This window comes from Pan paniscus, chromosome 16 (assembly GCF_029289425.2).
Source record: "Pan paniscus chromosome 16, NHGRI_mPanPan1-v2.0_pri, whole genome shotgun sequence".
In the NCBI taxonomy this organism is placed as follows: Eukaryota; Metazoa; Chordata; class Mammalia; order Primates; family Hominidae; genus Pan; species Pan paniscus.
Window position 1 is genome coordinate 71,998,546 of NC_073265.2, and position 26,771 is coordinate 72,025,316.

A 26,771-nucleotide genomic window follows, 5' to 3' on the forward strand; every position below is an offset into this window, starting at 1 on the left:
TTTAAGGAGCTTGAAAATTATTTTCTGACCCCCTAAGCACTTTGTACCTGGGTGTTGCTAGGGACAAGTTTCAAAGATATGTTTCAAGGATATGGAGGCCTTTCTCAGTGTACACACATCAGGCAGAATATTGGGAAATCTCTCTAGTTCATGATGCCACTCTTGAAACCACTGAACAAATACTTTAATGAGTTCAGCGAAGCTTGAGATTACCCTGTTTTTGGAAAATTGACTCACCTACCCCCAAATTTATCAATTTGAGATATATATAATATTGAGTGGCTGTTTTAGCCAAGAAAGAAAAAAATTCACCCAAAAAGAAAGAAAACAGTACAAGATATAACTATACTACAACTGGTTAATCCAAAGGAGTATCCTCTCCTTTTAAACCACCCTTCTGGGAAGCCGGACACTTCCCCCAATGGCACTGTCACTGTTTACAACGGTTCCAGAACTCCTCTGTGGAGCTGCATATGTCCTCGATGATGGAAAATCCTCATCACTGAGAATATATTTGATTTTTGAAAAAAGTGAAAAGTATTAAGGGTGAAGTATGGTGAATGAGAAGAGCTAGTTAACATCCTCTATTCTGATAATATACACAATGATAAAGTCATGATATTTATGGGGATGGAGGGTGATATAAAAGCTCTAAAGCCAACATAAAACATATGGCTAGGACTTATGAGAGCTGAAAACAAGCTCTGCAGTTGTAGAAATAATGTTGATTGGGGGCTGAAAAAGTGAAAGTCCCTAATGTCTCGATAACAAATCCTTTTGCAGCTGAGATGATATTTTTTGCTTTCAACAAAATAGAAAGAAGACTTAAATTGCCAGTAGAAAGACCCTTAAAAATAATTTTTGATGATAGACCATCACATGAATTCTGGCACATAACTCAAGAGTTCAAAGAACAAATCGACCTTGCTAAAATAAAATCCTTCCATCCCGGTCTATTGATTTATGTGAACAAGCTTTCCCAGTGTATACATGCAAAGGCAAACAAAACAAAATAAGAAACCAATAGTAAAAATTAACAATAAAATCATTGCTGAACACATGGCTCATTCTGATGATGAATATATGGACTATTTTTTAAGTTCCATTTATCTTCTATCAAGATATATTAATGCATGTACATGATGAACTAAGTGTGTGTTCAAATGAAAATGTAATTTTTATGTGTTATTCTTATTTACCAAACTTTGAAATATATATATATATATATATGTTATTTTGACTGTGTATTAAAATTAACTCAATTTAGAGGAATATTTTAAATACTTAGGGCCTTATGGCCACAGGAAAGTAAAATAAATTAATTTCAATGATCATATATATTTTCTTGGAGAGAAGTAGAATAGTGTAATTTAAAAAAGACTTTAAAGCATAAAAATATATTATATTAGAATAAAATTCTGTGGGGAGAGTAGATTGCAAATGTGAGTTCAAAGGGAGAAATATGCACAACATCCAAATTGTTAAAGAAGAGCTCGCCCCTGTGTTTTTTAAATGAAAGATGGCAAAGACAGAAATTATCATGGCATTTAAATTCCACTAGACAGATTTTTTTGAATGCTGCAACACTCTTATTTTAAAATGTCAACATTCACAACATGTTGAAATGATATTCTTTGTAATTATTTAAACTTGTGATAGGAAATTTCAGATGTCAACCTAAATATATGTGAAGAAATACGTAATTCTCTAATCTTCTTTTTAGGGAGTATGTGACCAAAAATTAATTGGTAACTTCTTCCCCAGCAAGTTTGAATAAAGTTCTTACAGGGTGATGATGTTTAGTCTGGGGATATCAGAAAAAGATTAATATGGTCTTTACCTGACACTTGTCCTTCAGGTTCAAGTGCTACCTCCTTTCTGAAGCTTTCCTGACACCTTCAGATGGAGTGAATCATTCCACCTTGTGCCTCTGAAGTACTGGGCACATGACACTACTCATGCACAATACAATACTGTATCATAACTTTGCTTGCATGCATGTCTGTGCAACTAGATTCTAAGCTTTTGGGTGGTTGGAGCAAGTTGTATTTACTTCTTAGCACGGTAGCTGACCCATTGAATAAATACATGAATAGATATATTAATGCACGTATATGATGAACTAAGTGTGCGGAAATCACTTAAGAAAGCTGGAGAAACTTGAGTCAACTACATCTCACTCTCTAGAAAATTAAAGGATTAAGATTAAATTATTAAATACCAATGTCTGCATTTTTCATCTTTGACTAATCCAGCTGCATTTTATTTGTTCTGGAGGCTTACTCAGTCATCTCTTTAGAAAGTGAAAACTACGCTAATTTGACATGAACCTTGTTATACCTCTGAGGTGTCTTCCTTCTTCTGTTTTCTTTTTTCATACAACTTGACCCCACGGATGATTTCTAAATAGGCTGCCCGCCTCTGGTCTTTCCCGATGTTAGGCTATCTTGCCTCAATTACTTAAAATATATTATGTCCTCACAAAAATTGTGAAGGTTCTTAGTGGCTACTGGATCAAGGACACACACTTTCATGTCGTGTCAGCATTTCCAACTTAATCTCCCAATTCTTAGTAACATGGGTCATCTCTTCAATCTCTTAATCTTCCAGTTCTTAGTAACATGGGTCATCTCTTCAAATCTTCAACTTTGAGTCACTTCTTGTCATTACTGCCTTTGCTCAAGCCATCTCTGTTTGGCCATCTCCCTAACACTAACCCTAACCCAGTGATGTTTCTCAGGTTCTTGCTTGTTTACATTCTTCAAAGAATTTAAACAATTTAAATTTTAATTCTTGCTTGTTTAAATTATTCAAAGATGGATTAGGCACCACAAGGGCAACAAATAATTCCTGATTGACTCTGCTTCAACATTTGTTCTTTACAGATTTGTTCTTTACAGTACTTAATATTAATTATGCTGATAATTGTATGGAAATATTATTATTAATGTCCTTAATATTAATTATCCTTACCTACCATGATGCTTGTGGTCTTTCTTACCTCGTCCTCCAACTGTCTTCCTAAGCTCTTTGGAGTAGGAATCATGCTCTTTTACCACTTTTTTTTTTGTCTCCATGCTGTCTAGCACCATGGTGGGCATATAGAAAATATCCCTTAAAATATGAGAATTAATTAAAAGTGGCATATTCTCAAATCTTACCTGAGACCACTCCATGGCAATCCACTTGGGGCAATCAAACAGATTACAAGTTTGCATAACCTTGGGTTTGGGTGCATACATGCACTTCCATTCTTCCACCTGCAATATCTCTCCATGCATGGATTCCTCTACACACACAAAGCTCCGTCTCTGAATCCCTCCTCCACAGGACACGGAACATGCAGTCCAAGGATTATGTTCCCAGCTCAAAAGCAAACAAATAAAATTATATTATTTATTTGTTGTTTGTTTGAAGTTTGCAAACATGGTGGCAAAAAGTATGGCCTTAAGGTATCAGTTGTGGTTCAGCTGAATGAGCCTGGGACTGGGAGTCATAAGACTTTATACTTTTTTTTGTTGAGACAGAGTCTCGCTCTGTCACCCAGGCTGGAGTGCAATGGCGCAATCTTGGCTCACTGCAACCTCTGCCTCCCGGGTTCAAGCAATTCTCCTGCCTCAGCCTCCCTAGTAGCTGGGATTACAGGCATGTGCCACCACGCCCAGCTAATTTTTGTATTTTTAGTATAGACAGGGTTTCACAATGTTGGCCAGGCTAATCTAGAACTCCTGACCTCGTGATCCGCCTGCCTCAGCATCCCAAAGTGCTGGGATTACAGGCATGAGCCACTGTGCCCAGCCTTTTTTAAATTTTAATTAATTTTTTTTTAAGATGGAGTCTCTTTCTGTCACCCAGGCTGGAGTGCAGTGGCAAGATCTTGGCTCACTGCAACCTCTGCCTCCTGGGTTCAAGCTATTCTCCTGCTTCAGCCTCTCAAGTAGCTGGGATTACAGGCACCTGCCACCACGCCCGGCTAATTTTTCTACGTTTTAGTAGAGATGGGGTTTCGCCATGTTGGTCAGGCTGGTCTTGAACTCCTGACCTCAAGTGATCCTCCTGCCTTAGCCTCCCAAAGTGCTGGGATTACAGGCATGTGCCACCACGCCCGGCCAAGACTTTATTCTTAACTGCCACACACAAATTCTTGTCACAAGGTACTTAGCTCCTCACATCTAGGGTTTTTGTCAACTGGGAATAATATACCTTCCCTATTTACCCTTCATAAGACCATTGTGAAACTTAAATCAATTAAAACATACAGTGTGGCTGCATCTTCAAACTGCCTCTAAACTGTTAAATACTAATGGACAATATTATTAGAGAATCACAGAACCTCAGAGTCAGGAAGGACCATACTACTCATCTCGGTATAAAAGGGGATTAAAATTTCTGATTAATTGCAACACTTGAGCTCCTGCTATAATACTCAGTTGTCCAAGATATGCTTGACAGCTCTAGCGATGGGAAACATCATCTTTTGAGGCAGTATATTCCATCTAATTCTTAGAAAGATTTTTCCTATTATTGAGTAGAAGTCTGTTTTCCCTTAGCTCTATAAAGTATTTAATATCTAACCCTCATACATTTTAGGCTATTGCTACAGATGCTACAGTTCCTTGCAAACTACTTAAATTGCCAAAAGGAAAAGGAAACATATAACTCACCGAGGAAGAGGTTGGAAGTGGTCATAGGGCATTATCTCTTTAAATCCATCACTACAAATGAAATCATTGTGAGAATATCATTTCTATAATAAATTAACACATTCATTAATTGATGAATATAATATTTGACATCCGAAGAGACAGAGCTCTTCCAAATTGGAAACTAAAAATATCAAGTGTTATCAACCATTCCCAAAAATTCAGCCACCATCTCTTTAGTTGTCAAGAATATCTACGACACAAATTCCCCAGTTCTTTTTGAAAATATAGAAAACTAAACTAGCAGTATATTAATCAAAGGAGAAAAGTATCTTGCAATTTCAATAAATTTATTCCTTTTTATAATCATTACTCTCTTAATATATTAGTGATATTAACACACTGTCCTATTAGTAGGCTCTTCAGAAAACCACTTTATTTCACAGAATTTGTCCTTTGAAAGGTCTCTATTAATAATTACGTTCAACCAGGCTTACAGGAAATGTGCAGTTTAGTAACAGGAAATGAAATCCACTGAGAACGCTTCCTTTTCCACTTGCACACTTCTTCCTAAGCCAGCTGGCAGATATCTGGAGGATTCTGGGACTTGATATTGTTCTGTTATTTTAAGGTATTGTAGTAAGCCAGGAAACTTCCCCAGGCAATCCAAGTCAGCAGGTACTAAATTATGCAATAGGATAGTTTACGCATAGCTTTTTATACTTTGGCATTAAAACTTTTTACTTCCTTGCACAATGCATTATTTATACTGAATTTAATATGAATACTTCAAAAGCCAAAAGATGATAATGAGTGACCCAGTTTAAAAGCTAAAATGGTGAGTGAAAGATATTTATGATTGGCAGATGGACTAGACATTTTACTTGGATGAAGAGAGCAGGAGCTGTTCAAAAAGGTTCATTATAAAAAAACTTAGGAACACATAGCCCACGACAAGAGAAAGCTAGACTTTCATTCCTAATGAATGTGTCCTAATTCCTATGCACCATAGTTACAAATGTGATGTAGGCACCTGCCGCCAGTAGACAAAGTCAGGAAATGGAAATGTATTGCCCTGCAAAGATTGATCAGTCTCAGTTGAAGCTGATTTGTTTCTTTTTGAAGTAAAAAGGGTGTGGACAATGACACAAACCTTGATGGGCAGGGATCCATGCTGCATTCCTTCAGTTTTGGTTTTGGTTTTACATTTTCAGGGTAGTAGTGACAATAATGGTCAGGAACTACCCTCTTCAAGCGGATATCCACACATTCAGCAGAATTGAGCTGATAACCTAAAGTGTTAGAAAAGGAAAGTCTGAATATTGCATCCGTTTCATTTTTACTTGGCAGAGTTATCACTTGCCACACACTTTTTTTTTCCTCTTTAAGAAACTTAACTCAGTGGTTCTCAACTCTGGCTCTATAAGAGAACCACATGGGAGCTTTTAATATACTCTAATGCCCAGGTTCCTTCATGGTCCAATTAAGTCAGAAGTCCTGTGGCTGGGATCCAGGAAAACAGTATCTTTTTAAAAAGATTCTCAGATTCTTCTCAGATGACTAAAATGCGTGGCCAAAATTGAGAACGACAATTAGTACCAACTGTGGTACTCTCAGCACTTCGAACTAAAAAATGACAATAGTATCCTCTTAAGAACTGTTTCCAGCCCAGGTGCGGGAGAGTTATTCATTCTCCTCGGTTCATTGTCTTTTCTCCTCATTGTCACCACGGCACTGTGCAAGGCCCTTCTCTCATTTCCGTATAATCTCTCTTCTTCCCTTATTGACACTCCCATTCCAATCCCCGCAACACACCTATTTTGTGTGTATCAACGTATCAACCTGATTTGTTGTTGATACGTCCTGAAATATGCAACCATCTTACGTAAGGTGGTTTTTTTGTGTATCTGTTTTTAACTTAATAAATGATAATGTGTTTTAAATCTTGTTCCGTTTTCCACTTTTTTTCACTCAACATCATGTTTTTGAGAACTACCCTTGCGCTGGGTGGTTGCTGGGTTGAATATTTCTTTCATAACATTTTATGATATGCATACACAGTACCGCATTTTAACTCCTCTGCTCCCCTGGGATGCCACAGGCACCTGCAATACCAATAAGCTTTCCAAATGGGGAATTAAGCATTGTCTATACAGAAAGGAACAAAATTCATCCCCCTATGTCACTCCCCAGCCCTCGTCTCACAAGCCTTCAAACGGAAGGAATGAAGACTTATTCCTGATTCCATTAAATCTAATTTGTAGAGTTTCTGAGGAAAGTGAACTTTGCAAATAGATGAATGCTATAAATTTAAAAAGCAAGTCACAAAATGATGCTTCTATTTCCTGAAAGATCTGATTCCAAGTTTCCTGTCACCACATAAGTGTCTTGTTAAAGTTAAACTTTTTCAAAAAAAGGCAATTTTTCAAAACTAGAATGAGCTCTTTACGAAAGAAAAAATGCCCAAAGCCAAGCACTCTGCCTCTGCCAGTTGGTCTACAGGTCTAAAAATACATTTAAAGTCCTGATTGTCGAGAGGAATCTGATTTTATAAACCACTAGACAGCTTTCTACAAGACATGGCTTGGATGTAAGCTGAGTGCAGAAGGACGGACTGGTATGCATTATAAAAAGCAAGGTTGAAACCGCAAAAATGAAAATCCAAATGGAGTCAATAAAATGTTACTTGGGTGCCAATATCTGCCAGAAAGTCAACGATATCAGATGGCAATGGCAATCTAGGTACTTTCTCCAAATTGATCTCAAGTGTCTCACATCGACGATTACGGACGGGACTAGGAAAGTCCATTCAAGTACCCCCGGTACCTTAGAGACCGATGAACTAATTTTCTTGATTATCTAAAAAACTCTGAAATTCCATTCACACACATCACACAGATTTGATTACTAATATAATTAAATTTTGGTAATGTTTTCCTTGTGGGTTTTATGTGTGTGTTTTATTTTCCCCAAAACAAGTACAAAATGAGATTACAGCTCCTTGAGTCAGAAAAAAAAATCTTTGATCTAAATAGAAATAGACTTCTAAATGAAAACAGGGCATATACAGGTGTTTATAATTTGAGGAGAGACAATTAATTTTCCTCTTTTGTTTTATCACAGTTTAGAAATAGCAAAAAGCAAAAGAAATGAGGCAGATTGCCTTTCTATATCTTGAACAAATGTATTGAAATTCTGCCAGTGTACAGAAAATGGCAGGAACCCCAAAAGTAGCCTAAAATCTCCCTTCTGTTCTTACATCCACTGCTATCTTTGGAGACGATCTCACTGCTAAGTGCTCATGCACATTTATAGTTCCAGCAGGACTATGTCTTTCCATGGGCACCCAAGTAGGAGAAACACCTATTTGCTTCCCAAGAATTTGATCAACTGGACTAAGCTGAATCCCACTATAAAATGTCTCCTCTGAAGTAGAAAGTGTCTTTTATCTTATGGATCCAAATGTGAACGTCTCTCTGAATGACTATGTGTAAGAACAAAGAAATAAAATTTTTAAAAAAATAGATGTTTGAGCCAGGCATGGTGGCACATGCCTGCACTCCCAGCTACTCGAGAGGCTGGGGTGGGAGGATGGCTTGGGCCCACCAGTTGGAGACCAGCCTGGGCAACATAGTGAGATGCCATCTCTACAAAATACTTTAAAAATTAGCCAGGCATGGTGGCACATGCCTGTAGTTCCAGCTACTTGGGAAGCTGAGGCTGGAGGATCGCTTGAGCCCAGGAGTTTGAGTCTAGCCTGGGCAACTTGGTGAGACCTGCCTCTAAAACAAACAAACAAACAAACAGGAGAGAGATATATTTGTTTTTCTGCAGAGTAAGAGTACCCAAAGAGTCATAAGTGACTCAAAGATGTAAAGGAACCTTTGTCTCATAAAAATGCTTGTAACATTCAAGAAAATTCAGGAGGAATTGAAAATAAACTGAATGAATGTCAGAGCTGGTAGAAACTTGAAGATGACTTACTCCACTGGTTTGTTTTCACTGTATTAATTTTGTGATTGTGCTCTATTTGTGACAAAGGATAGATTTCCACTTACGGTAGTACTATTAAATTCTTTTTGTTAATATGTTTATTTAAGTTGAATAAATGCCCCCTTAAAGAAAAATCCTTTAGTAAATAACAGTGCAGGAATAACACAGATATGGCAAAAATAGTGATGGCAATATGGCTCCAGCTGCTATCCAAAGACACTGGCTTAAAGAGGCAATGGTTCTCAAAGTGGAGTGTGTACCATCATCTCCTGGAGGATGAGCCACACTCTGGGGTTTCTGACTCAGTAGGTCTGTGGTGGGGCCTGAGAATCTGCATGTCTAGTTAGTTCCCAGGAGATGCTGATGCTGCAGGTCCAGGAAGCCCACTGTGAGAATCACTGCTGCAGGATCATAATCAAGTGTTCCATTGCCTCAACCCTGGCCCTGGGAAGAACTTGCTGGCGAACTGGGGAGATTCACTTTTACTTTCTTTCTGTGGCACTATTCAGTCTTCTCTTCCATTTAAGGGACGTAAACTTCTTCTTGGGCCTGGGCTTCCCAGTGCTTCCCAAAAAAGTGCCTGCCCTGTTGTTTTAGGGGGAGCCTAAATTCCAGAAGAGAGACATCTGCCTGCATATTCACAGCAACCTGCATATTCACAGCATATTCACTGACTGAAGAGCCCTCCTTCATATACCTGTAGTTTAAAGGAGAAAGGCCAGTTTCTGACTCTAAGTAAATTGATATGCGGTAGGCTTCAAGGATTGAAAAGATGTGGAGCTAGGCTGGGCTGGAGAAGGATTTATTCTAGCTCTTCAAACAAGACCATACCTGAGCCTATATACCCTGATCTGGTCCCAGGTGTAGTAGGAGGTTTAGGGGAGGCAAAGGGCAAAGTCATTTAGAGCATGACTCTGACATCAAGCAGACCTGGCACCAGATCCTAGCTGCACTGTTTACTAGCTGAACAACATACTACTGTATGCTCTTTACACTTTCTAAGTGTCAGTTTGTTCATGCATAAGACAGGAATAAAAGAGACCTTCCTTAGGGTTTTCTTGAAGAATAAATGTGATTATGAACATCTAACCCATGGCTTGACACATGGTAAACACATAGTACCACTGCCTGGTACTCTAAGGGGAAGCTTCAACATAAATCCCTATTCTACTAAGTCATGGTTCCTGGGTTGCATGCATTTATTCTTTGATTTAAAAGGTCAGTTCAGAAAAAGAGAATTCTTTTGACAGTAGCTCTAGTTGCCTCCTCATTTGCTCCAGAGAGTTGCCAGTTCTCCATATCAAATGGACAATTATCTTCCACCGGAGCATGAAAGATGCTGCTTTTGTAGCGTGTGTGTGGAGCCCTGGATTACACTTGTCCCCAAACCTTCCTCAACTGCCTATGAAAACCTTGAAAAAGGCTGGGCACAGTGGCTCATGCCTGTAATCCCAGCACTTTGGGAGACCAAGGTAGGTAGATCACCTGAGGTTGGGAGTTCAAGACCAGCCTGGCCAACATGGTGAAACCTGTCTTTACTAAAAATACAAAAATTAGCCAGGCATGGTGGTGGGCACCTATAATCCCAGCTACTCAGGAGGCTGAGGCACGAGAATCGCTTAAACCTGGGAGGCGGAGTTTGCAGCGAGCCGAGATTTGGCCACGGCACTCCAGCCTGGGCGACAGAGCGAGACTCAAAAAAAAAAAAGACCTTGAACTAAGCAGACAATAAGCAGGGCTTTCCCCTTAACACTTAGTAGGGACCCTTTCTCTTTTTAATAAGCTTATACTCTTGCACCTGAGGAGAGAAAAGTTGTAAATCTAACGTTAGAATCAACACACCCATTGACTCAACCAGGCTGGGCAAGTCACTCCATCTTTCTGCTTCTCAGATTTTTCATAGAAAATTAAAAATAATACATACTTTAAGGGCAATCAAGAAGAGAAATGCAGTAACACATGCAAACAAGTTTGTTTACAGTTTTTTGTTTTTGTTTTTGTTTTCTGGCTAAAAGTAAAAGGTATTTTCCAAATCCAGTTTTGCACCTGTCTTCAAGAATAAAGGCAAATGCATCTTCTTCATTAACACGATTGCATTCAGGCTGCTGAGTAAGGTGCTGTGTGATGAGACATCTCTAATCACCACACCAATTTTAAAATCAGCTTCAAAAATGTAAATGCGTAATTTATCTAACTCTGAGCTCTAAATATTCATGAACAAAGCCTGGGCCTCACCTCCTCCACACGTCACAGTGCAGGGAAAGAAGTCAGTTTGTCTCCACTGATGACTGATGGGCTGGTAAAAGAAGAACTGAACCACGCTGTCTTTGGCTGCAGTGTACCTGGTCTGGACAAAGAGAACTGTCAGAACACACATGCAAACAAGGAGCTAGTGCTTTCCACACCTTTCAGAATAAGATAAATGTTCTTCATGTATGTAGACAACCACCCATCCATTAGAAAAACTATGGGGCAAGAGTCCAATAAGTTTAAGATGTGATGACATTTCATTAAGATTTGTCATAAATGGGGGCTCAGGTGATCTTCTGCAAATCTCCCTGGAGTCATTTTTCCAGATAATTCCATGCCTGTGAATGGATTCACAAAAAATGTAGGTAGACTTTTTTGTTTGTTCGTTTCATACTGTTTTTCTTCCTGAAACATTTGATTTTAATTTTCTTGACAACAAAGATTGAGAATTGATTTGGGTTTGCTCACAATATAGCACATAGTGGAGACTCTTACATTTTTAATAATAATATATTTAAGCACATCCTTCTGAAAAATTCTTCTAGAAGCACAACTGCAAGAACTCAACTTAAGTGTACAAATACATGGTGTTTAAACAGTCTAGTATCTAATTAAAAGGAAATGGGGGCCAGGCACGGTGGCTCACACCTGTAATCTCAGCACTTTGGGAGGTCAAGGCAGGTAGATCACTTGAGGTCAGGAGTTCAAGACCAGCCTTGCCAACATGGTGAAACCCCATCTCTATTAAAAATACAAAAATTAGCCCAGCATGGTGCCACATGCCTGCAGTCCCAGCTACTCAGGAGGCTGAGGTGGGAGAATCTCTTGAACCACTGTCTCAAAAAAAAAAAAAAAAAAAAAAAAAAAAGGAAATAGGGCACCAATGAGGTAATATATATGTTAATTAGTTCCATTTAGCCATTCCACAATATACACATATTTCAAAATATCATGTTATACACTATAAATATATACAATTTTTGTCAATTAAAAATGCTAAGAAAAGATTAATGTGGCCAGGCACAGTGGCTCACGCCTATAATCCCAGCACTTTAGGAGGCTGAGGTGGGTAGATCATCTGAGGTCAGGAGTTTGAGACCAGCCTGGCCAACATGGCAAAACCTGGTCTCTACTAAAAAATACAAAAATTAGCTGGGTGTGGTGGCATGTGCCTGTAGTCCCAGCTACTCAGGAGGCTGAGGCAGGAGAATAGCTCGAACCCGGGAGGCGGAGGTTGCAGTGAGCTGAGATCGCACCATTGCACTCCAGCCTGGGCAACAAAAGTGAAACTCCATCTAAATAAAAAAAAGTAAAAGAAAAAATTAATGTGTTAGAAAAACCAGGCTAGGCACAGTGGCTCACACCTGTAATCCTAGCACTTTGGGAGTTCAAGGCAGGAGGATCACTTGAGGCCAGAAATTTGAAATCAGTCTGGTCAACATAGCGAGCTCCTATCTCTCCAAAAGAAAAAGTTTAAAATTAGCCAGGTGTGGTGGCATGCACCTGTAGTCCCAGCTATAGCTACTGGGGATGCTGAGGCAGGAAGACACCTTGAGTCCAGGAGTTTGAGGCTACAGTGAGCCATGATCACGCCACTGCACTCCAGTCTGGGAAACAAAGCAAGACTCTGTCTCAAAAAAACATGAAAAAGAAAAATCTCTAAAAAATGCAATTGAAAAAAAAAAACAAGAAATAAAATTGGGATAAAAAATTTTAACAATAAAAATAAATATGGTGGGCCAGGCGTGGTGGCTGATGCCTGTAATCCCAGCACTTTGGGAAGCTGAGGCAGACAGGTCCCTTGAGGTCAGGAGCTCAAGACCAGCCTGGCCAACATGGTGAAACCCTGGCTCCACTAAAAATACAAAAATTAGCTGGGTGTGGTGGCACGTGCCTGTAATCCCAGCTACTCGGGAAGCTGAGGCAGGAGAATTGCTTGAACCCGGGAGGCAGAGGTTGCAATGAGCCGAGATCACGCCATTGCACTCCAGCCTGGGCAACAGAGTGAGACTGCATCTCAAAAAATAAAATAAAATAAAATAAAAATAGTATTATAAAAGATATTTCATATGAGAAATGCTATATTTAGTGGAAGAAACAGCTTATCAAAATAATACAGTTTAATTTTTAAAGGGAATTTTAATAAGGAATATCAATAAATCTGCTACATTTCTTTAAAAAATAGAGATAACAGACAAATAGAATGATGAAGAGACAATATTTAATGATATAATTGCTTAGAATTTCCTAGATTTTAAGAAAGACAGAAGTCTCTGTTTCAAAATGCTCACTGAGTTCTAGACATTTTAAAAAATAAAACAAAAAGCATAAAGAAAAATCCTAAAAGTTATTATATACAAAAATATGATTACCTAGAAAAATGTGAAAAATCAGATTAACATCACATTTCTCACAAGCAATATTGGATTCAAGAAAACAAAGTCAAGTCCTCAAAGTGATGAGGGACAAGAATATTGGATCTAGAATTCTATAACCAAGTTATTAATCAGTAATCAGTTATCAGCTATTCACCTATAATCAAATGACCAATCATTAATCAATGAAATAAATATATTTTCCGACACAAAATGATTCTGAAACTTTAACACTTAGAGATATTCACTGGAAAAAAAGAAAAAAAGCTACTAAAGAATGTACCTAAGAACTAATATAAATACAGAAGTAGTGAGATGCAATAAGCAATAATGATTAAATAAATCAGTAAAGCTTATGAGAGAATCTAAACAAGGATTGATTTTAAAATAGTGGTTTTATGTGCTTAATTACAAAATGACATAAAAATTCCAGACACAAGATGTGTCTGGAAGGAGAGGCAGGGTTATGGTAACGGAGTGGAGACAGCACAGGTATTACAGAGATAGGATACACTGCTAAGGAGCTTTGCTTCTGGCTGTGGCAGGACTGCTTGTTTCTGATGAATCTCCCCAATGAGAATAAATAAAAATGCTGCCTAAAATTTTCCTTTTTCTTTTTCTGTCTTTTTTCCTTTTTTTTTTTTTTTTTTTTTTTGACACAGAGTCTCTCTCTGTCGCCCAAGCTGGAGTGCAGTGGCGCGATCTCGGCTCACTACAAGCTCTTCCTCCCGGGTTCACGCCATTCTCCTGCCTCAGCTTCCCAAGTAGCTGAGACTACAGGTGCCCGCCACCATGCCCGGCTAATTTTTTTGTATTTTTTTTAGTAGAGATAGTGTTCCACTATGTTAGCCAGGATGGTCTCGATCTCCTGACCTCATGATCCACCCGCCTCGGCTTCCCAAAGTGCTGGGATTACAGGCGTAAGCCATCGCGCCTGGCCTTTTTTTTTTTTTTTTTTTTTTTTTTTTTTTTTTGAGAGGGAGTCTCGCTCTGTTACTCAGGCTGGAGAACAGTGGTGCGATCTCAGCTCACTGCAACCTTCGCCTCCCAGGTTCAAGGGATTCTCTTGCCTCAGCCTCCTGAGTAGCTGGGATTACAGGCGCACGCTACCATGCCTAGCTAATTTTTGTATTTTTAGTAGAGATGCAGTTTCTCCATGTCGGCTCGGCTGGTCTCAAACTCCTGACAGCAGGTGATCCACCTGCCTCAGCCTCCCAAAGTGCTGGGATGACAGGCATGAGCCAAAGCGCCTGGCCCATAAAATATTTTTAATGTATTTTAGTGCATCAGAAAACTACCATGCTAGTGAGGATTTGCAGGACTAAGACCAAAGACACAAAGAAACTCAGAAATGTGAGCAAATTTGGCATGACATTTGGCTCTACCTTTTTGCTCAAGGCATTCTCCAGTCTGCAAGTGGTGGCTGAGCAGCTGAGAAACTGGACAGATCTGTCATCAGCCTCACGTAGTGGAAAGCGAACACTAGAGCTCAAGGACTTCCAAGGTGTCAGGTGTTGGTAAACACCCCAGGTTCCCAACCCAGGACCCTAGAAAGTTCTATCATAGGAATAAAGTAAACTGGAAACACGACAACCTTCAAAGGGAATAAAGCCCTGGTTCAAGTTATTTCAATTCTTTGTTGGATAAAGATCACCGGTTGCTAACCTAGCTGTCTTCTAGAAGCAAAAATAAGACAGCTAAAATAATCCAGTTGGAAGAGTGTTAGACTGAAGATCTAGAAGCAAAAATAATCCGATAATAATTTTTAAAGGTGATTTTAACAAAGAGTATCAATAAATCTGCTACAATCTCAAATTATATCCACAACCTTTCTTCCACAATATACAGCACAAACTTTAAAAGTAACCAAGAATAGAAAAAACAAAATTTAATGACAACCCAAAAAAGTGAAAAAAAATAGATATTATAAACATAATGACAGGAAATCCAGATATTGGTATTAACTGATGAAAATATAAAAACTTAAGTACACCATTACTACCTCCTGCAACCCTGGCCTTGGCTTCAGTCTTGTTTCCCCGCAGGAGGGGCCTAGCAACACCTTATGCTATTCCTATGATTATAACATAAGTATTGGAACACTTTGCCTCGGGCTCTGTTTTTCAGAGAACTTGGAACAAGATTAAAATGTTCAAGAAATCAAATTATAAGATGGGGAATTTCACTGGAAACAAGCTATAATTAAAATGGAAATTCTAGGAATAAAAGATGCAATAATTTAAATCAATATCTCAATGGACAAACTTAAAAGTGGATTAAAATAGACTTTGGCAAGTATTTTATAAAGAGCCAGATAGTAAACATTTTAGGTTTTCAGGCTACATGGTTTCTGTTGCAACTATTCAATTCTGCTAGTATAGTGCAAAAGTAGCCATTGACAATGTGTAAACAGATAGGGGTGGCTGTTCTGATAAAACTTTATTTACAAAAACAGTGATGGCCTGCTGGTCATAATCTGCTGATCCCTGAATTAGACACACCTGAGCAAAGGATCAGTAAAATGACAGATAAAAAGAAAGTGGAAATTAGACAAATTGGATACAGGTAAAAGTATAATTACATATAAATACATAACAAAGAGCTTGGGACAGAAGTTAATCTGAAGAGATAATAAATGAGAATCTGTCAAAACTGATGGTGGATCTCAAGCCACAGATTCATGAGACACCTGGACCTCAAGCTGAAGAAAGGCACTAATTACACCATAGCCCAGTTGATGAAAACCCAAAACAAAGGGAACACACTTAAAAGCAGATGAAGAAAAAGGACAAATTACTTTCTAAGGAACAAAAAGAAGACTGATAGCTGACTTCTCCACAGAATAAACTGAAGTCAGAAGACAATGGGGAGATATCCTCAAAGTGCTGAAAGAAATGTTTTATAATAACAGAAGGGTCAATTCACTAGGAAGATGCAAGATTCTAAATGTGAACATACTTACCAACCTAGCCTCAAAATACAGACGGCACAATGCACAGTCACGGGGTAGTTTTAGCACATCTCTCATGATAGAATAAGCAGACAAAAATCAGGAAGGTTATAATTTTGAATAACACAATTACTAAACGTGACCTAATTGACATACATAGAACATTGTATCCAACAACAGAAGACTACGCATCACATTCTCCCAAACTTTGTTATATTCTGAGCTACAAACCAAGTTTTACAAATTTTGAAATATTGAAATAATATGGAGTATGTTCTTTGACCACAGTAGAATTAAGCTATAAAAATAAATTTTAAAAAGATTACTGGAAAATTCCCTCATGGTTGGATGTTATACTTCTAAATAATCTACAAGTCAAAGAATATATAATTATGAAACTTACAAAGTAATTTAACTGAATGATGAAGGAAAACATTTCATATCAAAATTATTAAATTAAATATAAGGCATGCATTGAGAGAAATTTATAGACTTAAATGTATATGTTTTAGGGAGAAAAGATGAAAATTAATGATTTCATAATCCATCTCAAGAAGTTTAGGAAAAAAACAGCCTATGGGATCTAAAGAAGTAAGAGTGGACATAATAAAGATAGGAGCAGACATTAATGATATGGAAAGAAAACTAGAGTAAAACAGTCATGAACCCAAAAGTTGTTTCTGTGAAATGTCTAATAAAATTGATAACCCTCTGATGTGACTGAGCAAGGAGAAGAGTAGGCACAAATAGTCAATGACAGGAATGAGAAAGAGGACATACTACAGGTTGTTCAGAAAGTGAACAAATAATAAGAGAATGCTATGAAAAGTATGCCAATAACTTTTTAAAAGTTAGTTGAAATAGACAAATTCATTGCAACAAAACGGACATAAGAAATAAGAAAATCTAAAGAATCTGTATCTTTCAAAGACATTAAATGCATAATTCTAAATATTTCCTGGTGCACACTGCCAAACATTTAAAGAAAAAAAAAGGCATCAAACGTTTGCAAACTATTGCAGAGAATAAGAGGAAACACTTCTAAACTTGTTTTATAAAAGCAGAATAAAATGCCAAGACCAGAAAAAGGCATTCCAAGAAAACAAACAAACAAGCAAACCCTTTCCTTCACATAGGTACCAAAACAACAACAAAAACCTTAAGTGAAATAATTTAAAATCACATCTAGTGATATATAAAAGGATACACCTTTTAACAAACAATAAAATAATTAATATTAACAATGAATTCTATTTTTTTTTTGAAATGGCGTCTCACTCTGTCACCCAGGCTGGAGTGCAGTGGCGCAATCTTGGCCCACTGCAACCTCTACCTTTCAGGTTGAAGCAATTCATCTGCCTCAGCCTCCCAAGTAGCTGGGACTACAGGCGCATGCCACCACACCCGGCTAATTTTTTGTATTTTAGTAGAGACAGAGTTTCACCGTGTTAGCCAGGCTGGTCTCAATCTCCTGACCTCGTGATCCGCCTGCCTTGGCCTCCAAAAGTGTTGGGATTACAGGGGTGAGCCACAATGCCCGGCAACTAACAATAAATTCTAATTGAAAAGAATAATGACTAAGTAGGTTTATCACAGGAAGATACAGTTGGTTTAACATTTGAAAAATCAATGTCATTTATTAAATTAAAAAGGAAAAAGGAGAAAACCACGTGATCATCTCTAAAGATGCAGAAAATGCATCTGATAAAGCTCTATGCTTGTACATAATGAAGCAAACTAGAAAAAGAAAAAATTCTTTCACCAAATAAAATATCTATAAAAAATTTTATAGTAAACATCATATATAATGGTGAATTACAAGGAACTTTGCTCCTGAAGTGAGATGCAAAACAAGGACAGCTGCCATCTTCATTATTTGCAGATGTCACAATTGTGTATGTATACAATCCAAAAGAATTCAAACTATTAGTATTAATACATGAATATAGTAAGAATATAATGTCAATACACAAAAATCAATATTTCCACACCCCAGAAACAAATAGAAACTGAAAAAAATACCATTTATAGTAACATCAAAATAACCAACACCTGAAAATAAATGTAATAAAAGATATTAAAGACATAGAGCAAAAATTATGAACATTATTGAAATTTTAAAAGAACTAAAAAATGTATGGATATGGCATATTTATGACTTGAAAGACTTAGTATTGGAAAATGTCAATTTTCCTTAAATTGACATACAGATCCAATGCAATTCCAATCAAAATCCAGCAGATTTTTAAAAACAGACAAGCTGATTTCAATAATATAAAAATGCAGTGTCAAGAAAAGCAAAGATAATCTGCAAGAACAAAGCTGAAACTTACACTTCCAGATATCAAGACTTATTTTAATGCTACAGTAGATATCTCACAATGGTATTGGCACAAATAAACAGATCAATGAAACAAAGTAGGGTCCATAAATACATTGTTATTACCAGACTTCAGAGAAATAGGCAATGGATCATTCTTCACCTAATGGCTCTAGGTCAATTAAACAGTCATACAGAAAAAATATTGATTCTATTATACCTCACAATATATACAAAATAATTTCTAGATGGATTATAGCCTTTGGTGTGAAAAGAAAAATATTAAGGCTTCCAAACACAAACATAGAAGGATATCTTAGGGGTTGGACATGTATTCCCAGGACTTTGGGAGACCAAGGTGGGAGAATCGCTTGAGCTCAGGAGTTTGAGACCAGCCTGGGCAACACAGCTGGATCCTGTTACTACAAAAAAAAATTTTTGTTGTTTAATTTGGCCGGGCACAGTGGCTCATACCTGTAATTCCAGCGGTTTGGGAGGCTGAGGTGGGTGGATCACTTGAGGTCAGGAGTTCAAGACCAGCCTGGCCAATAGAGTGAAACCCTGTCTCTACTAAAAATACAAAAAACTTGCTGGGTGTGGTGGCATACACCTGTAATCCCAGTTACACAGGAGGCTGAGGCAGGAGAATAACTTGAACCCAGGAGGTGGAGGTTGCAGTGAGGTGAGATCGTGCCACTGCACTCCAGTCTGGGCGACAGAGAGAGACTCAAATAAATAAATGAATAAATAGCCAGGCATGGTGGTGTGCACATGTAGTCCCAACTACTTGGAAGGCTGAGGTGAGAGAATCACTTGAGCCCAGGAGGTCAAATCTGCAGTGAGTCATGATTGTGCCACCGAACCCCAGCCTGGGCAACAGAGCAAGACTGCATCTCAAAACAAAACAAAACAAAAACAAAAAAACCCACAAACAAACAACAACAAAAAGAAGAATTTCTTCATGATTCTGGATGAGGCAGATTTCTCAACCAGGATACAAACAGCACTAAGTATAAAGTTAAAGGCTGATAAACTACATTACAGTAAAATTGAGAACTTCTGTATAGGGAAACTGATAGCCCTAAATACATTTAATGGAGAAAAAAATGAAAATAGAATGAATTAAGAATTCAGCTCTAGCAGCTGAAAATATAATACCAAAATAAACCCATACAAAGATAAAAGAAATAAATAAAAATTTATATAAATAGAAACGTAAAAAAAACTCTGAGTTAATGAACAAAACAAAAATCTAGTTGTTAGATGTCTCAGAGACAATGTTTGGATGGTCTGAACAAAACAACAATTATGCAAGGAACCAATAAACGAGTTTAGGAATGAAAGAGACATTGTTATAGGTAAAGAGGAGATTGTTTTTAACAATAAGGGAATACCATGATTACATTTGAAGAGCTAAGTTTGAAAAATGAGATGAATTGGATACTTCCGCAGAAAAATGTAAATTTCAAAATTGGCTAAAATAATAAGCCTAAGAGAAACATAAATGCTTTCTAAGTCTTTTCCATTACCACCAAAAAGAAAAATAAGAAAAGAAAAGAAAAAAAGAGAGAAAAGGCATTAAGCCAGATGTGTTACAGAAAGAGAAATCCTTAGTGTAGTAGACACATTTCATTGCCTACCAGCATCCATTTCTCCTTTCCAGTCTACACACACTCAATTTTGTTCATGTTCATTCCTTCCTCCTGTGTCTTACACATACATCCTGATTGTTCTTTTTTTTAATTTATTTATTTTATTTTATTTTTTGAGATGAAGTCTTGCTCTGTCACCCGGCCAGAGTGCGGTTGTGCAATCTCGGCTCACTGCAACCTCTGCTTCCCGGGTTCAAGTGATTCTCCTGCCTCAGCCTCCCAAGTAGCTGGGATTACAGGTGCCTGCCACCATGCCCAGCTAATTTTTGCATTTTTAGTAGAGATGGGGTTTCACCATGTTGGCCAGGATGGTCTTGATCTCCTGATCTCATGATCTGCCTGCCTCAGCCTCCCAAAGTGCTGGGATTACAGGCGTGAGCCACCGCACATCCTGATTGTTCTACGTGAATCACCGTGGTCACATTTGCCTTGCTAGTGGCAGGACCCATGAGTGTTCTGCTCAGATACACAACTGCAAAGGGTGTCACTGGCCAACAGCCCCAGTTCTGGGTCAAGCTTCCCATGGGATGCTCCTAGCCAGTGACTAAGCACAGCAAGGGTACTGAAGGCAGAGCCATTCTTGGGAGACACTGGAGTCCTATGATGAATGACATTGGCTCAGGGTTTCCTCTCCAGCTTTGCTGAATTCTCCTAGAACCTACTGCATTTAATATGCTTGCATCCAACCTTCCTTCCTTCCCTCTCTCCTTCACTCATGGTCAGATTTTCAGTGCAAACTGACGGCTCTCTCAGCATCACCCTGCTTTCTCTCCCTCTTTTTTCTCACAGGCATTTCCTGAATAAATTTCTTTCACTTCTCATCCTGCCTTGGCATTTGATTCTTAGAGGACCCAGATGAACACAGTAGTGGATGGTATAGAGTGGGCACGTGACCCAATTCTTGTCAATGAGAGGTGGTAAAAGGTCTACTGTGGAGTTTCTGAGGTTTCCTCGCTGAGAAGGTCCACAAGAAAGACAAACGCCTACCGGGCTTCCGGAGATCACATCGTCTTGTTCACACGTGACACCTGGACCAGTGCCTTTTACTTTCAGTGCAGGGCAAATACACAGCAACTTACTCAAATCCATGCATGATATCCTCAGATGGGCCCTAATTGCTGCCAGTGGGCACACTATCTTTCCCCTAGTCCCTCGACACTGTCATTCTTGTCTTGCTGCACGTTCTCGGTGGTGTGGCTGCGACCCCTATCCAATCCTTGGCTGGCTTTAGAGCTCTGCACCTAGGGAGACCATCGGCTTTATTGTTCATGCCAGGATGGCTCTGAGAGTGAAAGGAGGAGCTACTAACAATTAAGCAGGGGTAACAGCCACAAACTGGGCCTTTTCTGAACAAAATAGGACCCATAGTCTCTCTACCTACACCTCTCCGCTAAAGGGTCATTTTGCCAGCACCATGTCACCCCCTGGCCAGTCAGGAGTACATTAAATTTTCTAGATGTCTTCCATTACCACTCAGGAACTGAAGGAGACTCCGGGGAGACTCAACCTGTGACTAAACATTTCATGGCACTAATTCCACTTTCACTGTCATGTGGCTTCTCTGGGTTGCTGCTGATGGAGGTGGGATCCCTATGAGGCGCTTTCCTCCGGGAGCTCTGTGTGGGATGGGAGCAAAAGCTCCTTTTCTGCTTTTGGCTTTCCCTGAAAGCCTCCCTGCCCTGGAGAGCAACCACCATCATGAAACATGGCTCGCTGCCCGCTTCCTTTGTCCTGGCGCCAGGAGAGGGAGAAGGCTTTCCACATCCTGGCTGGACATGCCCTGTGGTGCACATCCTCCTGAGGACACTAGGCCGAGGCGCAGCCTTACTGGAGAAAGGAGCATCCTCTCCATGTTATAGAAGATGTGCTATGGGTTAGGACCCCAGGCTTGGCCCTGGAAATGTTACGGGGACTAAATCAATTTGGAAAATCTTCATCTCTCTCCACTAAGGGTGGCTTTCAAAACAAAAGACTAAGCTAAAAATAATAATAACCCTACTTCAATCATGAAAAGATGAGCATGAATGCTTTCTCTTGCACTCCTGCTAATCACTCACCTGCCATACCACTGCTGTCAAATCCGCAGGGCAAACAGCTCTGCTGACAAAGGAGATGGTGAAGTACAGAGAATGGCAAAAGAGAAATGCACATTAACATTTGCAAAAGTGTATTACCACTGTTTGATGAGGAAAATGAGTTTTATAATAAAAGTATGTGGCCAGCCATGGTGGCTCACACCTCTAATCCCAGCTCTTTAGGAGGCTGAGGCAGGAGCGTTGCTTGAGCTCAGGAGTTCAAGGGCAGCCTGGGTAACATAGTGACACTCTGTCTCTACAAAAAACTTAAAAATTAGGTGGCTGTGGGGTTGTGTGCCTGTAGTTCCAGGTAGTTGGGAGGCTGAGGCCAGAGGATTACTTGCAGCCTGTACTTGGCCTGGGTGACAGAGCAAGACCCTATCTCAAAAACAAACCAACAAAAAAAACCAATGGTATAAAAATGAATTCAAATTCAACTACTTGACTTGGCCACTTCAAAAGAATTTCCAAAATTTATGAAATAGATTTTTATATAAAACTATTCATAGTATGTCTACATTTATACATATATCTTAGCTGTGAATTCCGGTAATTACTAAAGCAGTATATGAATTGCTTTAACCAAGAAATTTCCCTCAACAGACCATATTACAGTAAAATATGCAATATTCTAAAAGTTTCTGCCTTTGGAATGAATGACAAATGCTTAGGATGAGACAGAATCCCAATGATTGAGAGGCATGAGGAAATAGGTAAATTTTCTTTTCTGCTGGCACTGTTATGGGTTGAATTGTGTGCCCCCAAAACAACATGTTGAAAGCCTAGCCCACAGTATCTCAGAATACTATCTTATTTGGAAATACAGTCTTTGCCAATGTAGTTAAGGTAAGGTAACCGGGAGGACTTAATCCAGTATGAGTGGTGTCCTTATAAAAAGGGGAAACTTGGACTGGCCAGGTGTGGTGGCTCATGCCTGTAACTCCAGTACTTTGGGAGGCAGAGATGGGCAGATAGCTTGAGCCTAGGAGTTCAAGACCAGCCTGGCCAACATGGCGAAACCCCATCTCTGCTAAAAATACAAAAATTAGCCCAGCGTGGTGGCACGTACATGTAGTCTCAGCTACTCAGGAGGCTGAGGCAGAAGAGTTGCTTGAACCCGGGAAGCAGAGGTTGCAGTGAGCCGAGATTGTGCCACTGCACTTCAGCCGGGGTGACACAGTGAGTCTCTGTCTCAAAAAAAAAAGGCATGGGAGAAATTGAGAAATTTGGACCCAGAGGCAGACATGCACAGAGGGAAAATGACGCCCGAACTCTAAGAATTGAGGCGAGAGGCATAATACAGCTTCTCCCTCACAGCCCTCAGAAGAAACAGATCCTGCCAACACCCTGATTTTGGACTTTCGGGCTCCAGAACTGTGGGACAATAAATTCAGTTGTTTAGGCCACTCAGTCGTGGTACTCAGTAACAACAGTCTCATGAAACTAATACAGGCACTGACTCTACAACTGTGTCTTGCTGAGTTTTGTAACACCTGTGAATGTATAAATTTAGCCACTATCTGCACTGCATTGCAAGCCTCCAACATGTTCTTTGAGAGAACGAAGACAGGCAGTTTCAAATCCTCTTGTCCCCGCATAAGTTAAATATGCTATCATAACTCCCCAGAAAGAAAAGAGGCTCATGGGTTGACAGCATAAAAGATATCTAGAGCTGAGGAAACTGAAGACAGAGATTGTACAACTGAGGACTAGTAGAAAAGCAATCAGAAAACATTTTCCTGAAGAAACACAAAATATCAGAGTGGGAAAAAAATGAATCCCTAAGAAGACAACTGGCTGAAAAAGGAAGATTTCAGAGCCCGAAGAAGAGAAACTTTTTTTTCTCCCTGAAGATATATATATATTTTAAAAGATGAGAAAAACTACCAACAGTAGTTAAAAATTAACCATGGAAAGAGATGTCTTTATCAAAGTCATTTAATTTTTTTAGATATCCTCATGGGAATATACTTAAAACTGATATTCACAAACATCTACTCATAGATGCAAACATTCAAGTAAATTCTCACTCAATGAATAGTATCTATCTGGCTGTCAATCAATGAAGCAAATGGCATCAACTACTGTACTTAGCCAAGACTCACTACTGCTTCCTGGTGGCAATATGCGCATATTGAAGAAGCAGGGCCCTAATGCAAAATACCCCTTAGTGCTATGACAAAGGTCATCCATGAAAAACAGGTCATTGAGGGCTGGGCATGGTGGCTCACACCTGTAATCCCAGCAATTTGGGAGGCTGAGGCAGGAGGATTGCTTGAGGCCACAAATTCGAGACCAGACTGGGCAACATAGTGAGGCCCTGTAGCTACATACAGATTAAAAAAAAAAAACGAAAAAAGGGAAACAGGTTATTCAGGAAAACAAGCATATATAATGAGAAATCCACTGGAAGAAGGAAATGTGCAATTTTCAAGAATGGTCCAACCATGAAAATATAGCTTCTTAAAGAGTAGAAAAAAGAAATTTTTTCTCATTGGTACAGTGAGATGCTAGGCTGCAAAATCTGAGCAACAATACCTATAAGACAACCTAACATCCCATTGATGTCTACATATTTTACTCTTTATGTAAGAATACAGTAGTGTTCAACAGTACAGTTACCAAAGCCCATGAAATAAGGTCTACTACATGAACTGTAGCAAAGCGTGTGCCTCAACCTAGCTCAGTGCACCCACGGCTGTGCTAAATTAGCACTGAATATGCAGGGCTGGTTTTCACTGCCTCATCCTCTCTCAGGTTGAAGCCAGGTCTTCCATTTATAGACTAGTTTCTGTTGGTTGACTGGAATGGAAAGAGATACAATGAAACACAGGGACATAGGGCTGACTGTCATCAGTGACCTCACAGGCACTTTTAACCTCCCACTCAAAGTACAGCCATGACTTGATTGTGTGATGGGCCAGGAAGAGATGAATGGAAGCAAAGAGTTCTTTATCTTAGCAACAACACAGGCTGGTAAATACTACAATGTTTGGAACCAAAAAAAAAAAAAGGAACTGATGGAAAAGGATACTTCCTAGAAACCCACATTATTTGGACAAGCTCCCAAGTCAGGAAAAAAACATCAGAGCCATTCTTACTTCATCATAAGTGTCTCCAATTTTGCCACATTCTCCCCCACTAAGTACACCACATCCATGAGAGACAATTGCTGTAGGTATGAAAATGAGGCTCGATTTATGCATGAGTCAGACAGTTGTATGTAACACCCTCTTTGATAAACATATTTTTCAAAACACCTTTTCAGTCTAGAGAGATCAAAAGCTTTCCAGGAGTTGAAGTCAAAGTCCAGAACTGTTTATTAAATCTGAGAGAGCCAGAACTCAGAGACAGGAACATAGAGGACTGAATATGAATGCAGACAGTGTACACCGAACATGCTGTTAAAATGTACTCTATTGGCCAGGTGCAGTGGCTCACGTCTGTAATCCCAGCTCTTTGGGAGACCAAGGCAGGTGGATCATTTGAGATCAGGAGTTCGAGACCAGCCTGACCAACATGGTGAAACCCCATCCCTACTAAAAATAAAAAATAAAAATAAATTAGCCAGGTGTGGTGGTGCATGCCTGTAATCCCAGCTACTCAGGAGGAGGTTGCAGTGAGCCGAGGTCGTACCACTGCACTCCATCCTGGGCATGACAGAGTGAGACTCCGCCACACAAACACACACACACACACACACACACTTTTTTAAATGTACTCTATTAAGAGGTGAGTACATAATTTGGGCAAGAAGGTGTAAAGTAATTTTTAATTATGCACGTGATATGTGAATTCATTCTTCCATTTACTTTTTATTATTTATTTTTTTAATTACTATTTTTTTGAGATGGAGTCTTGCTCTGTTGCCCAGGCTGGAATGCAGTGGTGCGATCTTGGCTCACTGCAACCTCTGCCTCCTGGGTTCGAGTAATTCTCCTGCCTCAGCCCCCTGAGTAGCTGGGATTACAGGTGCGCACCACCACGCCCGGCTATTTTTGTATTTTTAGTAGAGATGAGGTTTCATCATGTTGGATAGGCTGGTCTAGAACTCCTGACCTCAGGTGATCCACCCGCCTTGGCCTCCCTAAGTGCTGGGATTACAGGCATGAGCCACCACGCCCAGCCACATTCTTCCTTTTAAACATTATTTTAAGAATTAGATATTACAAAATGTTATCCCCTCTAAAATAGTCACTGTTGTTTTCAGTGTTTCCATTTTGAAATGTATCCTTCCAAATTATTTTTAAAAATATACATATACATATACGTGTGTGTACATACAAACTCATAGAAATATGCAGTTTATGTGTGTTTTTATAAATGGTATCAATAAACAATATATTATTAAGATCTACTGATGCTGACACTGTAACCAAACAATATCTTGAAATACTAATCTTTGTGGGTACTTTCCTCATTTCATCATTGTATTAATGTCTCCTATTCAGTCAAGGACCTCCAAATTGACTTGAGAAGAATACAGATTCTCTGAGCAGTAATTAAAAGAGAA

The 26,771-nt window shown here is 39.1% G+C and overlaps 1 protein-coding gene across 1 annotated transcript in view; it reads right to left on the minus strand.

Moving 5' to 3' along the window:
* ADAMTSL3 (ADAMTS like 3) overlaps nucleotides 1–26,771 on the minus strand; it is a 386,012-nt gene that overhangs the window by 144,054 nt on the left and 215,187 nt on the right. Inside the window, exons 10-13 of the mRNA XM_055098263.2 lie at nucleotides 10,872–10,983; nucleotides 5,797–5,935; nucleotides 4,665–4,715; nucleotides 3,162–3,366 (exon numbers count right to left, since the gene is read on the minus strand). Coding sequence (XP_054954238.2) covers nucleotides 3,162–3,366; nucleotides 4,665–4,715; nucleotides 5,797–5,935; nucleotides 10,872–10,983 — 507 coding nt within the window. The remainder of the gene's footprint in view (nucleotides 1–3,161; nucleotides 3,367–4,664; nucleotides 4,716–5,796; nucleotides 5,936–10,871; nucleotides 10,984–26,771) is intronic.